Raw genomic sequence first — 19,049 nt, 5'->3', positions numbered from 1 at the left:
ATCATATGGTCTGCTCTTATTGGTTCTGAAGGGCTAACAGATGGTGCAGCTGGAACTAAAGAGCTATCACATGACCCAATGCATTACAGTCTGGTGACTCAGAGGTCTATTTGTTCTGATTTAGCAACCAACCTGATTAGGCTCTAGGCTGTGAGGACTACTTCCAGGGAGGAAAATGGTTTCAGTATTTTGTTGATGTTATAAATAGGTCTCACTAAGATATGGTACATTTTTTCCTATGGCTGTCTTGTTTAGGTTTTAAATTATTGAGATTTTGGATAATGATTTGGATTTTGGATACACCAGCCTCTTTATTTGTCATACATGTATATGATGGATAGTTGCTTTTAGCCAAAAAGCCAAAGGTAACGGTTTGCTGTATACTGTAGTTCCTAAAGCTCTTACTTTTAGTGTTCACTGCTTATATTGGATAAACAGTACAAAATACTTGATTTAAAAGAAGTGTATCCTACATGAACCTTATACTATCATTCTTCTCTGATGGAATGATGGAACTCCCCACCAGCCCTCTGATAGAGTTATAATCTGTGAAAAGTTACATTTATGGAAAGTTTCCTGGTCCATGTGATGTACAGAAATTCACTTAAAATTTTCTTGCCCTCTATTAAAGGAGAAAGGTCTGAACAGGACCATGCAATGCCTTTCAAAATGCATTGCTCACTGAATTTTCTCCAGATACCAAATGTAGTATTGGTTTATAGAACTTGGTGGATATTAATTAATATTGTCAATTTGCCTCAGAATTAACAGAATCTCATCACAAAAGTTTCAAAGAACTGACTTTGAAAGAATTATTAGGATTTATAAAAGTAGGCTTTGTGGTCTCTCAAGTACTTCAGTGGAATAGTTTTTCATTACTGAATATTAAATGGCAAGTTAGAAGAATGGTAGTAATATTATGTTGCTTTTTTGAACTTTTTATTTTTTAAAGTAATTTCTGTACAGCCCAAAAGTTGTATCTCTGCTAGTGCACATTATTTATTTATTTATTTATTTATTTAGAACAGTAGTTCAGGTGATAGTCAATTTTTCAGAACTTGAATATATTTACATTAATAAAACCAGTGCAGTGTGTAACTTGTACTACCATTGTATTTGCTGATCATTAGGTATTTGTGACACAGGAATCAAAAATTAGCAACCTGATGTCTCTTGGCTAACGTGAGGCGGTTTGGGGGGGGGGTAGTTGGGTTAGTTAGTGCTCGTCTGTTGCCTAACGTTGATAGTGTGGATTGGTTTTAATGGTTTTAACTATGGATTTTATTGTAATTTTTATCTTGTAAACCACCGTGAGCCTGAGGGAACGACGGTATAAAAGTTTAATAATAAAAATAAAATAAAAATAATAAAAAATACCAATAAAAATGAGACAGATCTATAATTTTTTTTAAAAAGGCAAAATATTTTTTAAAAGGCAAAATGTCATTAGTAGGCCATTTAGTCAGGGGTCAGATAAAAACACCCAGTCACCCAAGATAAATACTGGTATGCTCTTTTGTCGGACATTATTGGTTGGAACTGTTTAGCAGGGCATGCAGGTAAGACTGTGATTTATACTCTTCCCTTTTAAATGTTTATTTTTAACCCTGGATAACATTGGTGTATGATATAGTTTTCAGATTTAACTAATACGAGGGCATAATCCCAGCATGACCCAAATATCTTTGTTTTATGAGGATTTTCAGAAACTATACCTATATATGTATGTGTACATAAACACCTCATATGCAGGCATACATATATACTCTTCATATGTAAGTGAGTGAACATAAGGTGGGACATATGCTGCCAACCACAGAGATGTCTTAACGAGGTGTAGGTGGCAGCCATAGTCTCAAAGTGGCACACAGGCATACAACAGACACAGGAAGAAGGAAAATGGTCAAGACTTTGGCACAATGAGGAGGTGTCAGTTCTAAGAGAGGTGGGAGTGATGAGATAGAATATTTAAAAGTGTGGAAGGGTAAGCGGTGGGGATGGGAAGGGGAGCTGAATCAGTCCCAGGGTCAGTGTTGGAGGAGAGTGGTTGAATGGACACCTCAGGCAAGCTCACACGCAAAGCTACCTTGGAGCAATGAATACATGTCCCTCGGACTCAAAGCTGTTTGGCAGCAGGTATTCAAAATCTGTAACAGAAAGGTAACGTTATCCGGCGGGGGTTTGAAATGAGGGAAGGAGGCTTCAGTCTCAGAAGATGACAGAAGAAGTGAAAGAAAAGGTGGAGAAAGAAAGAGAAGAAGGGAAAGGGAGAAAGAGAGAAAAAGAGACAGAGGAATGGACGAAAGAGGCAAAACACTAATTTTAACAAGAGAGAAAGGAGAGACGATTCTTTGGTAACTAGCATTGTACGAGAAGGAAAGTTATAGCCAATATGTTGCCAACATTTGGAGGATTTTTTTGGTAATTTTTAATATTACCATCTGAAATTAAAGATATTTGACTGATGGCATACGTATTACCATGGGGCAATATATTTGCATGCAGGCACACACATATATATGCTCATATTGATATATATGTATGTTTAGTAGGTCATATGGGCATCTCTCTCTTATTAGGAAATTAACAAAGAAAAGAAATCACATGCTCTGCTCATACGGAAAGAGAATTATTAAAACAATATTTTGTAATCAAAATCATTTTTCAGGCATCAACATGGCCAAACCAGGGTCTTTTATGAAGACAGTCCAACCAAAGACTTACCCATCAGAGAGAGATAAAATGTAATGCATTGTAGAGGGTACAGCAGCTGCCTTCTGGCTGACAGTGGTCTCAGAGCATTGCAACAGCCATCCTTCCCTACTCTAAACATGAGACAGATCATTCCACTTTGGACAGTGGCAGTCTCAGGGAAGCCTCATCAAGCACAGAGCGGTATTTGTGCCCTTCCAGTGCTGAATTTCCAGTGCATATGTAGGTATTAAATCTCCTACTCTCTCTCAACTTTTACAATTTATCCTACGAGCATATGGTTCATCCTCGGGTTGAATAAATGGTCACATCCAGAGGGACTCTATTGAAGCTGAAAGTGCAAGCAGCCAGGCATCTGATTGGATCACTCAAAAGAAGAACACAGTATACATAAGAGGAGCTTAGCTGTGCTGGTAACGCTGCTGAAGAAACAGCCCACCTGCCTGCTAGAAAAGCAGGTTTGTTAATCCCTCTCACAGCTGGCATTAACAAATGAAGATGTGTGAGGAATTAGGGTTGGATTAAGGATTACAGCACCCAAGTCTGCCCTTCCTCCCAGCACCCAAGTCTGCCCATCCTAATTCTTCAGTTAGCCCCAGCTCCGCTCCATGGGCCTTGCCCTCTTCACCTGTGCTACCATGTGCCTAGGAGATGAGCCTCGGGGGATGGCGGTATGCAAATACAACAAACAAACAAACAAACAAGGTACCATCCCTTTAAATTACCTTTGCCAATCTGGCTGGCCCTCTTCTTTACCTTCCTGGCCTCCTCCCTATAGGCATGTCTACAGGACCATTTTCTCCTGGCCTCCTTGGTGCTCCACTAGGCTGCAGTCCTTGGCTATGGTTGGTGGTAGTGAGGGATGCTGCACCAACAGTTGGCCTCCATGGAGGCTTCTCTTCCTCGTGCTGCCCTAAAAATGCTAGGCATATGCGCTTCGAACCGCTTCAGTTGAAAAATCTCCGAAGCAGGGTTGCTTCGGAGACAGATTGGCCAAATATGGCCCAAAGCAGAAATCCCATTAAAACACAGCACCAAAGTGCGCTGTTCAAAGTGTATTTCGGTGCACATTAGATGTCTGTTTAAAGTTTAAAGGGAAACTGACAGGCAGGAACTGACAGCTTTCCAGCTCTGTCTTTCCTGCCTTTGACCGGGCTCCTACAGGATAAAGGGGAGGGAGGAGGGGGGAGGGAGGCAGACCAATGGCTAGGTTCCCTGGAGGAGCCCAGCCGATCATTACAATCCATTTTGCATCTGCAAATGCATTGCTATGATGAGGTCTTGCAGCATGCTAAGCTTACTTGCTGCAAAGTAAGGCATTGGTAAGTGGGGGGGGGGGAAGAGCCTCTTGTGGCACAGAGTGGTAAGGCAGCCATCTGAAAGCTTTGCCCATGAGGCTGGGAGTTCAATCCCAGCAGCCGGCTCGAGGTTGACTCAGCCTTCCATCCTTCCGAGGTCGGTAAAATGAGTGCCCAGATTGCTGGGGGTAAACGGTAATGACTGGGGAAGGCACTGGCAAACCACCCCGTATTGAGTCTGCCATGAAAATGCTAGAGGGCATCACCCCAAGGGTCAGACATGACTCGGTGCTTGCACAGGGGATACCTTTACCTTTAAGTGAGGGGGGAGGAGGCGGAGGGAGGTTAGCCTATAGGAAGGCAGAGCTTTCTTTGGAGGAAACACTTCTTGGCCATCACAGAAGGTTTTTCCTTTTTAAAAAGCTGTGCATGGTCAAGAGGTATAAGCTAGGGAGTCTTACCTGACTCTCTCTTGCTGGCTGCTGCCTCACTGACCTGCTGCTCTGGTAGAGGAAATTCTTTGAGTCTGACTCACAGAGAGTGTGCTGGGCCTGGCTGGCTGGCTGGCTGGCTGGCTGGCTGCTGCTGCACTGAACCTTGGAGGGTCTTCATCCATGGGAACTCAGGTGAACTCTCCAGGTCCATATCTCACAAACTTCAGTGGGTCTCCAGTTCTCACTTGGATGCTGGCACCCAAGCATTGCTTCGGCAGCCAGCCACAGCTGTCCCCTGCAGCTCTGGTATGCAGTAACTTTTTTCTCCAGGAGAGGTGATGAGAATGAGAACTGCTTCTCTGTGTGAAGATGAGCTATGTTTCTTTCTCCCCCCCCCCATCATCTCCTGCCTGGAGGGTGGCATCTGCATGCTAGACTTGAGAGTGAGAGAGTCCCCTAACTGCTTTGGCAATTTTCAGGTTTCTGCTGTCTCCGTGGTCTGAAGGTATGTGTGTGTGGGTTTGAGTTAGAGGCTCCAAACTCAGTGTAGCTTCAGGAGCCTCTTCTCTGACTCCTCCCCAAGTTTTAGGAAGACTGGACCAGGGGATCCAGTTCTAGGAGCTCCCCATCCTACCTCCATTATATTCAGTGATGAGAAAACAGACTCTCTAATCTGATCATAAATTCTCACCATTGGATGTAATGGCCCATTACGTCCTATGGTGAATATCAGATAGAGAGTCCGTTTTTTCTCAACATTGGATATAATGGAGGTTGGATAGGGCACCCTTTTTGGTAGCCCTTGGACTCCCTGGTCCAATCTTGTTGAAACGTGGAGGGGAGTTACAGAAGCAGCTCCTGAAGATACACTGAATGTTTGGAGCCTCTAACTCAAACCACCCCCCTGTCCACGGAAACGTCGGAAATCTTAAATTTCCCATTAAAATCAATGGCGCCATTAACTTTAATGGCTGAATCGCTTTGGAGATGTCCGAAGCACTTTGGCCAAAGCCAGATCTTAATCAGCTGATTCGTACAGCCCTTTAATGGTCCAAATCAGGTTCTTCCAAGCCCGAAACGCTCTGAATCTTTTGGAGGAGTAAACATGCCTAGTGATGACTGTATGCTCAAATCAGAGTTGACATTACTCAGATGTTTCATGTTGAAAAGCATGGAAGACTAGATGGAAACTTTCGGAGCAATTGTCTCCCAGTCTCACCTTCTGAATTGTCTTCTGAGATAGGCGAGGAACCCACTACTCAGCAGTATCGCTCATGCCTATCCCACAGAGGTGGTCCATAAGGATACTAGGAATAAAAGCCACAGAGAGATCCAAGAAAATAATCAGGGTCACTCTTTCCCAACTTGCGACCAAGAAGCCAGATTGAAATAGGTCTCTATTTCACCCTAACTCACTAGCAGTGGATATGCACCACCCACTTGTTTACTTAAGCAAAAAAAAAATGCAATTGTCCAGAATATAAAATTTGAGAAGTGTGCTTAACAATAATCCTGGAGTTTTTTATTTGAGGTACTAAACTGTCATGCAAAGAAGCACAATTGTAATTCTACAACCAAGTGGAATTTATTTGGCTATATTAAGATCCCTAATGGATCTGATCAGAGATTCATCTACTCTAGCATCCTGTCTCACACAGTGGCCAACTAGTTCCTCTGGAGGTCCAACAACAAGCTATAGAGACCAAAGCTTCAGCAGAGAGCTTCAACTGATAAATTGTGTAGGGACTGCATGGGCAAGGAGGGGGGTATAATGCATCAAGTACTGTGTCTGCATGCTTAGGTGTTGACAGCTGGCAATCTGGGTATCAAAGTAGTTAGGCTGGAACAAATCTGGGATCCTGTGTACAAAATAAATTTCTAAAGCCCCAAGTAGATGGAAACTAGGTTGGAGCACTCTCTGTACTACTGAAAAAGGTTAACTAGATGTCCACACAATGATTCTTTGAGACATAAAACCGCTTTGCCACTGTCATTGCCACAGAATGTTTTTTTCAATTGCATTTTAAGTCAAATTCATAAGATTCATTACAAGTTCTTCTCTAGTTGCAATCTTGCCCATATTCATTCGGTCACAGACTCTGCAAAAAAAAAAAAGTGCTCTAGCCCAGTGGTCCCCAACCTGCGGGCCGCGGCACGGCGCCGGGCCGCGGCTCCGTCTTCCCTCCCCCCCAAAGCGAGAAGCTCGCCAGGCCGCAAGCTAATTGGCTGCTTTAGCGGCCGATTTGCTCGCGGCCCGGAGGCCGGCATGGCAGCGGTGCAAACGCGCATGCGTGGACTGCCGCGCACGTGTGTTTGCGCCCCTGCCGGGCGCCAATGCGAGTGCAAGGCAGTCTGCGTTTGTGCTGGGGCTGCCATGCGTGTGCAGACCCCCGGGCCGCCCTCTCCACCCACAACTCCACAGCGGTCCGCGGCAAGCGGAAGCTTGCGGACCGCTGCTCTAGCCATTTTTAGATTCTATTATACTAAAGGTGGCAGGTTTATCCCTGCACCTCTGAAGCTATAGTCTGCAAAGGTATTAGCGCAAATCCTGTATGGTGCCCAATTGGGCCCTTACAGGAGTGATGCGTTGCTTGAAAGAGTGCAATCGAAATTTTTGAGAGATCTTTATAAAACACCTAGCTGCACACCAAATGTTGTATTCCGCCAAGAATCTGGCCTTCTGAAACCCATGCTTAACAGACAAACATCAATTACTGATTTAAAATTTATCTCCAGCTGAAGGGATTAATCCTGAAATTTTTAGAAGTCTCCTCACAATTCCCCTGGAATAGTAAAATCATTGAAAAAGAATCCAAACTCTGGGCCTTGATCCAATCCATTGAATACAGTGGTTCTCAACGTTTTCTTCGCCGTGATCCCAACTTCGGTGACGAAGCCCAGCAGGGATCCAGCTGGAGGAGCTGCCAGCTAGCACTGCGGAGGCACTTCCACCCCCCAAGCTGTGGCCATGGGTGACCCCCCATAGGAGGTGACTGGATGGGGATGAGGGGGAGGGGGCTGCCTGGGGGAGGGGGCTGCTGCTGCTGCCACCACCGTGTCCACATTGCTCGGTATCCCGCTCTGGGCCGGGCTTGGGTGCGTGTCTTGCTCCCTTGGATCGCCACTTTTCTCCTTTCTCCCTTCTTTTAACCATGGGGGGTTCCGTGGCAGCCCTGCTGCAGAACACGCGGGGCTTGTTGGACTGAGTCGGGCGGGTTGGGGCAACTTTGGACTCACGGGGAGAGGGGGTCGCTTTCTTGCCAGCTCCGAAAGAGCTTAGCGAAGCGTTTTGGCATATTCCTTGGCAGGCGCTGGCGCAACCCTCCAGGCAGGCTGGGCAGCTGCAGAAGGAGCCAGTGGAGCGCTGGAAATGTGTGTGCGCACAACAATCAAGGTGGCATGGAGGCAACTATTGCCATGGCTCTGTTGCCTCCACCCACCTCCACCACCACCAACTGCTTCCACACACCGCTACCCGCCGCCACACTCCTCCACACGCTGCCACCTGCTACTCCAGGTCCATATCTCACAAACAGCCCCATAGTAAAATACCAATGGGCCTTCTCAAGAGCACGCTTTAATTCATTTCCTTCAGCTTTACTTGAGGTCAGGTTTCTTGTTGATCCTGGAGCTAAGTTTATGCCCTTGTGACACTGCCCGACCTGAGACAATTTCACATATCTTATTATATTGTCCCTTCTACGAAAGTATTCAAAAATATTTAATCCCACCTTTACTATCAGATTATACTAGACATTCATCTTTGTCCTCCCATAATAGTGACACTCCAGTTACATTTTTACTAAGGGATAAAGATCCAGTTATTTCTAATATGGTAGCAAAATTCCTTTACATTTCTACTAGAATAAGATCGAAAAGAATGTCCGAACGATAGTAATGGATAGGTAAATGCCATCTTATCACTTGGGTTAGTGGACTGCTCAAGAAGACTCCTTGATTCCTTGTCCCTGTAGGTAACTTCTTGAGATTTCTTCCCTCTTCTTCTTTACATGTTATAACCCTTTTTCCCTACCCACAATAACATTATTTTTGTTCCCAACAATTCTGTTTTAACATTGTTTTACTATTTTAATATTTCATGTAGCAATATTCTTGTATTTTTTCATGTCATATTTATTAACTTCTATTATTAATTACAGTTTTCTGCAGATGTATCATTTATAAGGTTCAGTTGACCAAATAAACATGCTATGCTATGCTAGTTGCAATCTAGCCAGTTTGTTGCCTCATTGCCTATAACTCCCCAGTCAAAGAAGGGGGAAAATTGTGCTCTGGCCACAGGAAAAGGACATCTGGCAGTTGTGTCAGGGCCTGAAATCCCTATTCTGGAATCTGGTAGGGGATCAACAGGATATCTGGCAAAGTTGGCCAAATACTCACCTGAGCTTTCAGGAAACCATCTGGATATTTCTGTGAGAAGACTGTCCTAACTGGGCTTCTGCCTACATGGAAGTTGATAAGGACTGTGATTTCATGTAACCACTTAGTGGTTTCTCCACTGGCCTTCCCTCATTCAATAAAATAACCATGGTCTTGTGTGTGTTTACTCAAACATACACTGGGATGCCCCACAGAGGACATGTACCCACCATATACTTCCTCCCCTATAAGGAACTGATGAAAGTTAACCCTAACGTTCCCCATATCACTGGCCTGCAAACATGCGTTTCTGCCAGGAATATTTGAACACTGATCACAATCCCCACAGCACAGCAGCAATTAGCAATAATTAATTAACACTCTACACTTGGCAGCAGAACAGTACCAGCTATTAAGAGCACAGAGAATTAATTGCATACCAGAATTTACTCTAAATTAACATCTTAACTACTAAAATCTCTAAGGCATATAACTACTGAGTGAGGATCAAAAACAGCAGATATTTATTGTGCCAAATAACAGTAACTATAAAGGAACAATAACACCCCACTCTCACTAGAGTAAAAGATAAATGCTACCAATATCAATAGTTTCAGATTGAATAAGCATCCACTGGTACACATGAATAATACAGTCAAGATATAGAATCATAGAACCATAGAATCACAGAGTTGGAAGGGGCTATACAGACCATCTAGTCCAACCCCCTGCTCAACGCAGGATCAGCCCTAAGCATCCTAAAGCATCCAAGAAAAGTGTGTATCCAACCTTTGCTTGAAGACTGCCAATGAGGGGAGCTCACCACCTCCGTAGGCAGCCTATTCCACTGCTGAACTACTCTGACTGTTAAATTTTTTTCCTGATATCTAGCCTATATCGTTGTACTTGTAGTTTAAACCCATTACTGCGTGTGCTCTCCTCTGCAGCCAATGGGAACAGCATCCTGCCCTCCTCCAAATGACAACCTTTCAAATACTTAAAGAGGGCTATCATGTCCCCTCTCAACCTCCTTTTCTCCAGGCTGAACATTCCCATGTCCCTCAACCTATCTTCAGAGGGCTTGGTCCCTTGGCCCCAGATCATCCTCATCACTCTCCTCTGTACCCTTTCAATTTTTTCTACGTCCTTCTTGAAGTGAGGCCTCCAGAACTGCACACAGTACTCCAGGTGTGGTCTGACCAGTGCCTTATACAATGGGACTCTGACATCTTGTGATTTTGATGTGATGCCCCTGTTGATACAGTCCAAAATGGCATTTGCCTTTTTTACCGCTGCATCACACTGCCTGCTCATGTTTAGTTTACAATCCACAAGTACCCCAAGGTCTCGTTCACACACAGTGTTACCTAGAAGCATATCCCCCATCCAGTTAGGTATGCTTTTCATTTTTCTGACCCAGATGCAGAACTTTACACTTATCTTTATTAAATTGCATCTTGTTCTCATTTGCTCATTTTTCCATTTTGTTCAGATCTCGTTGAACTCTGTCACTATCTTCTGGAGTATTTGCCAGTCCTCCCAATTTGGTGTCATCTGCAAACTTGATGAGTAGTCCTTCCACCCCCTCATCTAGATCATTAATAAATATGTTAAAAAGTACCAGACCGAGCCCTGAGGTACCCTGTTACTCAGCTCCCTCCAGTCTGATGAAACACCATTGACAACAACTCTTTGAGTGCGGTTCTCTAACCAATTCCCTATCCACCTAACTATCTGAAAATCCAGATTGCAGTCCTTCAATTTATCCATCAGAACATCATGGGGAACCTTATAAAAAGCTTTACTAAAATCCAAGTAAAAGACATCAACCGAATTTCCACGATCTAGCAAACCTGTTACTTGATCAAAAAAGGAAACCAGGTTGGTCTGACAGGACCTGTTGATGAATCCTCACTGGGTATACATACTCAGATGTGGAATATCTATCAGAATCTAATAAGGAATCATTGATACAGTAATTACAAAAGAAAATATCAAATTTATTTGGGTCATTCAGCAATGATGAGCTTGAACTAAACTTGGGAAAGCAAGGATATAAGCCTGACTATCAAATGTAGATTAGTTAGGCCTATCATATTTCCAATAAGCACTTCTGGCTGTGAAAGTTGGACGATGAAAAAATTGGACAAGAGAAGAATCGATTCATTTGAACTCTGGTGTTGGAGAAGGTTTCTGCGGGTTCTATGGACAGCAAAAGTCTCAAACAAGGAAATACTAGAATGCATAAAGTCTGATATATCATTGGTAGGCAAAATCATGAAACTCTGGCTCTCTTACTTTGTCCATATCATGCGATCCAACTCAATGGAGAAAGCAATTATACTAAAATTGGTCAGTGGAAAAAGGAAACCAGGCCAGCCAAGAACATGATGGTTAGACAAAATCAAAATGGACACTTGTCAGAACATTGCATGGCTGAGAGAGGTGGTGCAAGATTGAGGATTGTGGCGACAGCTGTGTCATGGGATGGCCAAGAGTCAGACACGACTGAGTGGCTGACAACAATAACAATTACAAAAGGCCCCTAACCATGGCCTATTATACATGGGTGTTTTCCCTCACTTTCACTGTGCTTGTTTGTCAGGTTTTCTTTGTCATTCTGCATTGATTTTCCTCCCTTCAATGCACAGTTTGCTTTCTCGTTGCTGTTTCCTCAGGTTTTATGAGAATGCTTTGGTGCCAATTTTTCTTCTGTTTCACTTCAAGCCAAAGGTAATTCAAAAGCATACATTCCCCTGGATTCCGCCCCCATCTTTTTGCTGCCCCTTGAAGGACAATCCCTCCTCTTAATCAATGTAATTCCACCCACTCTAAACCTTCCACCATTTCCCCCTCCTTCACTGGTGTACAAGCTCCATTTCCCCTCATTTAAATTAATGTTCGACATGAGTCTAACAGTATGACACTATCACTAGTCTTACATTGCTGAATTAAAAAATTAAACAATGGGGAAGTTTAAAAGGAGCTGTGCAAATTTTCGTTCCCTGCTGACACTGACTTGAAGGGGGAATTGGAGAAGATACAAACAGCAATGCCCCTGTGCAAAGGATATAAAGGACTTCAGTGCTTCATGCAAACAAAATAAAGGGAGAGATCATCAGTGCAGAATGAAATTGACATGGGGTAAGTCTAAAGCTCTCAAAATATTTTTCCTTTATTGCTTTAGTGCAGTGGCACATTTCGAAGGCCTCGGTGCTGGGCCGCGGCTCCCTCTTCCCGCCCCCCCCCCCACAGCTAGAAGCTCGCCAGGCTGCGAGCAAATCGGCCGCCAAAGCGGCCGATCAGCTTGCGGCCTGGCAAGCTTCTTGCTTTGGGAGCGGGCGGGAAGAGAAGCTTGCCGGGCCGCAAGCTAATCGGCTGCTTCGGCGGCCGATTTCCTTGCGGCCTGGAGGGGCGGGGAGAGGGAGCCGCGGCCGCCGGCGGTGCAAATGCGCACGTGCAGACTTGCCGCGCGTGCGCGTTTGTGTCCGGCGGGGGTGCAAACACGCACGCACGGCAAGTCCGCGCATGCGCGTTTGCACCGGGGCTGCCACGCACGTGCGGGGCCCCGGGTCACCCTCTCCCCGCACCCCGGCGCAGTGGTTCGCAGCCTAACAAAGGTTGCAGACCACTGCTTTAGTGAACAGAGTTGGAGGGGGAACTATTTGGATGTCCTCTGAAAGACTAACATTAAAATGGTGGCTGAGCCACATTAACTTTCTGCAAACTGCTGAACTTAAGAATCGCTTAGTATAGATCCATTGGAGAACAGAGTGCAATCCACACAGGAAAAATTGGCAAAATCACAACTAGTGCACAGGATCAAATTAGATAATCTCAAAGAGAAAACCACACAAATTAGCAAGAAAGGGCATTATATTAATATGCATTCTATGCAGCTATACTATGGCATTGTCAAAAATACCCCCCCTGCATATTCTTTCAGTTTAGTGGCACAAGTCTAAATAACTTCTCCAGAGCTTTTGCCAAAGGAGCCCCCACCATACAAACTGCAGCACTGTCCAAAGCACAGTGAGGTTGCAGCTGATTGACCAGGCGCACACACATGTTGCCAGAGATCACCACTTGCAAGGCCAGTGTCAGTGGGCTCACCCATGCATTCAGTACACTCAACATGCTTCCCCACATTATATCATTTGCCTCTTTCCTATTTTTCCACAGTGGCTGATAACGCAGCAGAGAACCCCCTAGTATTTGGCAATATGGAAAATTAGGCTTCACAGCAGCTTGTCAACCCCTCCCCCTGAAAAAGTCTGTTCCATCTCAACATCAGATTTGCCTCCTTTACCTGCATTCTCTTCTGTTCCCTTCCCTTCAACAAACTAATGCTCACATGCTGAAACACAAGGATTTAAATGGAAGACACTTGCTGGATGCTATTGTGCAGCTACAATAGGGCAACTGCATAAAATAAAGGGAAAAAACACCCTTTGGATGCTACCGCTAACACATCAGATTCCACCCCACAGTGCATTTTTAAAAATGGTAGCTGTAGAATAAATACACTGGAGGACAAGGAATGGCATGTAAATTGGGCACAGAATCTGAAGTGAAGATTAAAGGCTTATTGCTCTGAAAAACTGCTGTAAGATGTGTATGTGTAATGAGCCCATGTCTATTGGGTGTTCCTAATGGATGAATCAGATGGCCAATCCCAGAATAGTTTGAACACTTATTGACTTTCCTTAGTCAGGCAGAGGAATGAAAAGAGATGGGCATTCACCCCCAACTGCCTTGTTGCTGCTGTCACACAGAGGGCCAGAATGAAGAGACGGCCCCACAGGAGGTACTATGAGGAATGAGCAAGTGTGGGAGAGATAATCTCTTGGTCTTCCGTTGTCATCATTGTTTGCCTTCTAATACGCCAACAACCTGAGCTGCAATCAGTACTGCCAGGGCTTCCCTGTAACTAACATCACATTATTTTTGGGCTGTTTCTTCTGTATCTGAACCATATGAAAATATCTGAATATTTATGTACAGGTTTTATTAAAGCACAGTGAAAGGATAGAAATTGGCAGCAGGTACCTCCACTAGCTAATTGAATGTATTATTTATAGCAATGTATTGCAATGGTTTACACACAAGTAGCAATTTGGAGACACAGAAGCAAATTAAAGCCCATACATTCCAATTTGTTATCTGGGCTGAGCTACTTTTGCCCTTCAGGATAATATGCACTGCTCTGTTGATGGAAAACATTTTCAGTTGTTCATCAAATGATATGTGTTCGTTTTGTATTTTATATATGACTTCCTCACAGTTTTCTTTTGACAGTCCATTCCTCAATGCTGTTTGCCACTAGAGATTCCACTGAAGTGAACAGGCCCCATTGGTGAACTGCTTTGAAGATGATCAACTCATCAAAATTTTATCCAGCTGATTCAGATGTGATTCTTAGTTGCCTTAAAGAAGTATAAAGTTTCTTTTTAGCTCTGTTTATTTTATCTGCTTGCTAGCGAATTGCATACTACATCTAGCTCTTCATTCAACTGCCTGAATGTCTTTTGGCCTGACATTCTATGATTCACTTTTGGAGTTACGTAAATGAAGGATAGCTGTTGCAGGCTTCCTTTGAAGTACACCCACTCTCTTTTAATAATCTAAGCATAGTTGTATTTTTTTATACCAGCTACAAATCATTCCTAGAAATACAGCAATACAAGGAAACTCATTGTGAGACCACTCAAATCTCTCTCCTTCCCCAGCAACATCTCCCACAATGCATTGCAAAACACATGTGGCCCTTTGTCAAGGAACACAGCCATAGGTTGGACTGTTGTTTTTTAACAGGACTGTAAGGCAGGGTCTGGATACAAGCCAATGAAAGGAAGAGGAAAGGAATACAAAAACACTAAATAATTATTTCATCAGCATTGCCATTACAGGGTCACTGGGAGCAGACAGCTCAATGCTGATAGAACAGGGCTGAGGACAACAGACAGAACCTAAAGGCTTGAAATCATGTTTCTGTTGCTATAGTGCTATAATGCATCAGCTAGCAATATTAACTTGTGTCTTTTTTATGCAGTTTTTGCATCTGTTTATTTTTCTTTCTACCTTTACAACCCTCCCAAATACTGAACTTCTTAAGCAGTATAATTCCACTTAACAAATTGAAGTCACCTTTATGGACAAGGATGACTTTCACTAGAGCATCTCTGTGATTCTGTAATGATTCAGTGGCACAGGCTGTCAGAATGTCTGTATACTAGAGAAGAGGGGGTGGCAAGAAAGAGGACAGCACAATTGTGGTACATGAGAACATTTCAGATCCATTAGCTATTGTGTAGATCAGACCTCAGTCCAATGGGAAGCCTCCTTTTACTGCCCTGTATGTCATCCAGCTTGTCATGTTAATTAATTACACTGACTCAGCCATCTCAGGCCATTTTAAAAGTCAATTTTCTATGGATTTTGGGCATGGAGACCATGAATCATGAGAGTTTCTGGTCTGAGTCTAATTGTCTATGCATGGAAGGCACATGGCTTTCCCCCACATTCTTTTCCATAACAGCAGCCCCTTCTGATTCATGAAAACATCATTCCCAGGGTTGCAGGACCCCTGTGGAGGTACAACCACATAGGTTGGAAGGCTGGAGCAAACAGGGATGAAATTGTCCATTTCCTTCAATGTCACACTGTGACGCAAACCCAGAACCTGCAATCCTATTGAGTGTTCAAATTGCAGTACTACCGTTTGGCAATTCTCAGAATCTGACATCTAAGAGCAAAACAAAAACCTGTGCAGAACCAGATTCTGTCCTCAATAGTCTTCTGCAGAGGATACAAAACAGTTTCCACACAGCTAGTTGTTCAGTGAAGTTACCAGAAAAAACATCATTAGATTCTGAAGTTACTGGGATACCCTTTTAAATTGTGGGGAACTCTTACAGAAATAGATGATTCAGTACCTTATCAGGTTTTCATAAATGGTACCAACATTTGGTACCATACATCCATTTCTTTCTGAGGAATCACTGAGAAATTCAGACACAGTGAATTCAGAGAGTACTGTAGAGATATGTCTTTTGGGGCATACTAATGCTAAACTGCATGCAGTTGTCTGAGATTCCAGTTCCTCCTGCTGTTCAGCTTGCAGCTCAAGAAGCCTAACTGTTTCGTCTGCTGGAAGTGATATTGGACTCCATTTTCAAACACCTCTGAGTCTGAAGGTCTTTGCACAGCCCTGTCCTATTCAGGTTGAGTTGTCTTGAAGAGGAAGGAGAGCACAGGAACAAGGACAGAGGAAGGCAATTTGTAGGGAAGGTGTGAGACAGGGGGAAAAAGAAGAAAGGGCAAGGAAGGTATTTTTGCAGGGAAGAGGAAGAGCAGGATATTAAACTAGCTACAAAAAACCTTATTGAATTCAAACATAACAATTCCATATGAAATTGGCTCTTTAACGATACCGGACTGAGTCTCTGAGCAATGCACAGGGAAGGAGTGGGAAGATCAGTAGTGGTGAAGCTATTATGAACATAACAAGACATGTTGCTTTCAAATAAAGGGTGAAAGAATTTGAGGAGAAGGAGTGGAGGAAGAGAGGAAGGAAGGAACAGTTTGGTGGTGGTTTGCAAGGTTAGGCGTGGCAAACGGGCAAGGTAATGGGCAAGCAGGCCGGGTGGGTGGTAAAGGGGGAGCGGTGAAGGTTTGGAGTGAGGGGTGGGGTTGGGGTACTGGACACGGTTGGGGAGAAGGGGGTGGTGGAAGGGTGGTGGTCTAAGACTGAAAATACTTGCCCTTCACTTTGCTGATTGGTACTGTGTGAATCCATCAGAGAGAGAAAGCAAGAAAAAACAAACAAAAAACAGAAAACAAAAAAAAGGGGGGTTGGGTGGAAAGGGGAAGGGGGTACAAACAATATTTTATTCAATTGCTGTTTGAATAAAAATATTGTGTATCATAATCATACCAAAAGGAAACCTCTTGCAAAAACGACATGAAAAAGAAAACAAAAAGAGTAATAAAAGTACCAAGAAAAAGCCACAGTAATAAAATAATAAGAATGTATAGATATAACTTGATATATAGATATATATTATATAACCAACATAAAAAATAAAATTCAGTAGCAAACAGTTTGCAACAGTCTTGATATAGAAATGTTCTTACTGAGTTAGCAGACCATGCAAAATTCAAGATTAACCAAAGACATACACACACGGAGATAGAGACAGAAGGAAAGGAAACATAGGGACAGAGGAGAGGAGAGGGCTAGGGTATAAGAGACCAAACATCTCCCTATGAATGTTTACCAACTAACAGTCACAGGATTGTCAGTCTACCAAAATGTGATGTATGTAAGGTGTAAAGAGATCTGTTTTTAGCATGAAGGTCTAAGGTGTGGAGGAACCTTCGAAGCAGCACTACTGGGAGAGAAGGCTTGGTTGGCTAGTTTGTTTAACCCTGGGTATTCTTTTGCAGGCACTCCCAAGTCAAATAAAAGATTAGGTTTTGCCCATTTTCATCCTGTTGCATCGGAGACTCGTATGCAATCTGTGTGGCATAACCATTAAAAAAAACCCCTCCTGTGAGAATGTGGATGAGCTTCCTAACTGGAAAAGCAGAAGCAGATTTCCTTACAGCGGCTCTGGAAGCAGCAGGTGTTGGACTGCTGCCCAACAGTAACAGCTGTGCCCGCGGAGGAAAACCTCACAGGTGCATATTAAATTGAACAGGCACGCAGGGAACCAGTGGGGATGAACTCTAGGTTCTGCTGGGTGAGCTTCTGCCATTGTGCAGCTGGAAACGGAAACTGAAAAGCATCTCAGTCAAGACATAAAGCCTCGAGTATTTATTCTCCAGAATGTGACCATAATAGCAGTGGTCCCATCGTGGTCTGGTTCCAGTGCTGGCACAGCTCTCTCTTCAGCTGCTTTACTGAGCATTATGAATCTGAATGTGAGTTAGCTAACTGTGGAGGAGTGGATACTCCCCTGCCTCTTAGGATGCTTCTTAGCATTCTGTAGCCCCCAGGTTGTTCTCTTCATACATAATTTATTGTTTACAGAAGCCATATTTGAAAGCGAAGATGTAACTTCTGGGCTTAAAGCCAAATATGGTCAACAGAACAGGATATCATAAAGAACTTCTTGGGAGAATCACTTTCCTATGTTCTAGGTGCTTATGGGAGATGCTATTTTGCTGAGATAATATAGTTTTCCATGGCCCCATAAACTAAGAGCCACCGTGAGAAAATAATTGGCAACACATAAAATCTCATCCGATCAAAACTTGCTGGTACAAATCTCTCTTGGGGTTCTGTTTCACTTCAGAAATATATATGCTGGCAAGTCATTTATTTGAAAGAACCTGTCATACCAATAGGACATGATCATATGGTGTATAGTGTCCCAAGGAGACGACTATGCTAGAATCTTTCTCCCTAACAACGCAGATTTCTTTGTGCACTGAGCTGGTACAATTAAAAACAAGTAATCAACGAAGACTTAGAGACCACTTTTGAAATTAAGCCATCTTGAATGGAAATTGCAGAACCTAAGTTGATCTTTGTTGTGGATTTTCTTCTGTCAGAGGAATGGCAAACAACTCAGTGGGTTGGTGGACTGGGTTGGTTCTGTCATTAGGCAGCTATCTGAAGGGACATTGTGGGGAGTGACACTGCCCTGTCGCCTCTCCCTTTGCTGGGAATTGTTGCAGCTAATCAGCTTGCCTTCTATAAAAGCAACACAGCAAGCCATGCATGTTCTAAAGGCTTTCCAAACTCCTGTGAGATGTCCTCTTGAGCAAGGTTGACTATTATTTTGATTGCCTAAGCAACCACAATATAGGCCAGGATTACCACTCCAGTTCCTGAGCAGAGGCAGAGAGCTTGTGTCTGTGGGGTGGGGGTGGTGCCTGAGCACTTAGGAGTGGGGAAGCAAACAGCACAGATGGAGATGACATTTTGTAGTCTGCCTCAGGCAGCACAATGTCTGGTGTCTGAAGCAGTGGTTCGCTCATATTTCTGCTTGGCTATCAAAGCATTTTTCTATCTAAGGATTTTTCTTTTTAAAAATGTGTCAATTTCTTACTGAAGACAAGCTGAAGCCTGTTTAACATAAAAGTGAACACGCTGATATCAGATCATGGCTACCTAATCGAAAGACACTGGCACAAGTTAATGTTAACAATGAATCACTGTCATGCAATCTGCCAAGTATATATTGAGCAGGAACCCTCTCTGGATGAACGAATGTGT

General features: G+C 43.5%; 1 protein-coding gene across 4 annotated transcripts in view; it reads right to left on the bottom strand.

The window, feature by feature from the left end:
- CACNA2D2 (calcium voltage-gated channel auxiliary subunit alpha2delta 2) overlaps positions 1 to 19,049 on the bottom strand; it is an 861,961-nt gene that overhangs the window by 35,267 nt on the left and 807,645 nt on the right. For 3 of the 4 annotated variants that reach the window (XM_077325943.1, XM_077325945.1, XM_077325947.1), the window contains 2 exons: positions 16,588 to 16,608; positions 2,087 to 2,147 (listed from right to left, as the gene is read on the bottom strand). In XM_077325943.1, coding sequence (XP_077182058.1) covers positions 2,087 to 2,147; positions 16,588 to 16,608 — 82 coding nt within the window. The remainder of the gene's footprint in view (positions 1 to 2,086; positions 2,148 to 16,587; positions 16,609 to 19,049) is intronic. The other variant, XM_077325944.1, reaches the window with a different exon arrangement.

The sequence above is a fragment of the Paroedura picta genome, chromosome 3 (genome assembly GCF_049243985.1).
Source record: "Paroedura picta isolate Pp20150507F chromosome 3, Ppicta_v3.0, whole genome shotgun sequence".
NCBI lineage: Eukaryota > Metazoa > Chordata > Lepidosauria > Squamata > Gekkonidae > Paroedura > Paroedura picta.
Note: the sequence above shows the minus strand (reverse complement) of the source record. Positions and strands in the feature narration are given on the sequence as shown.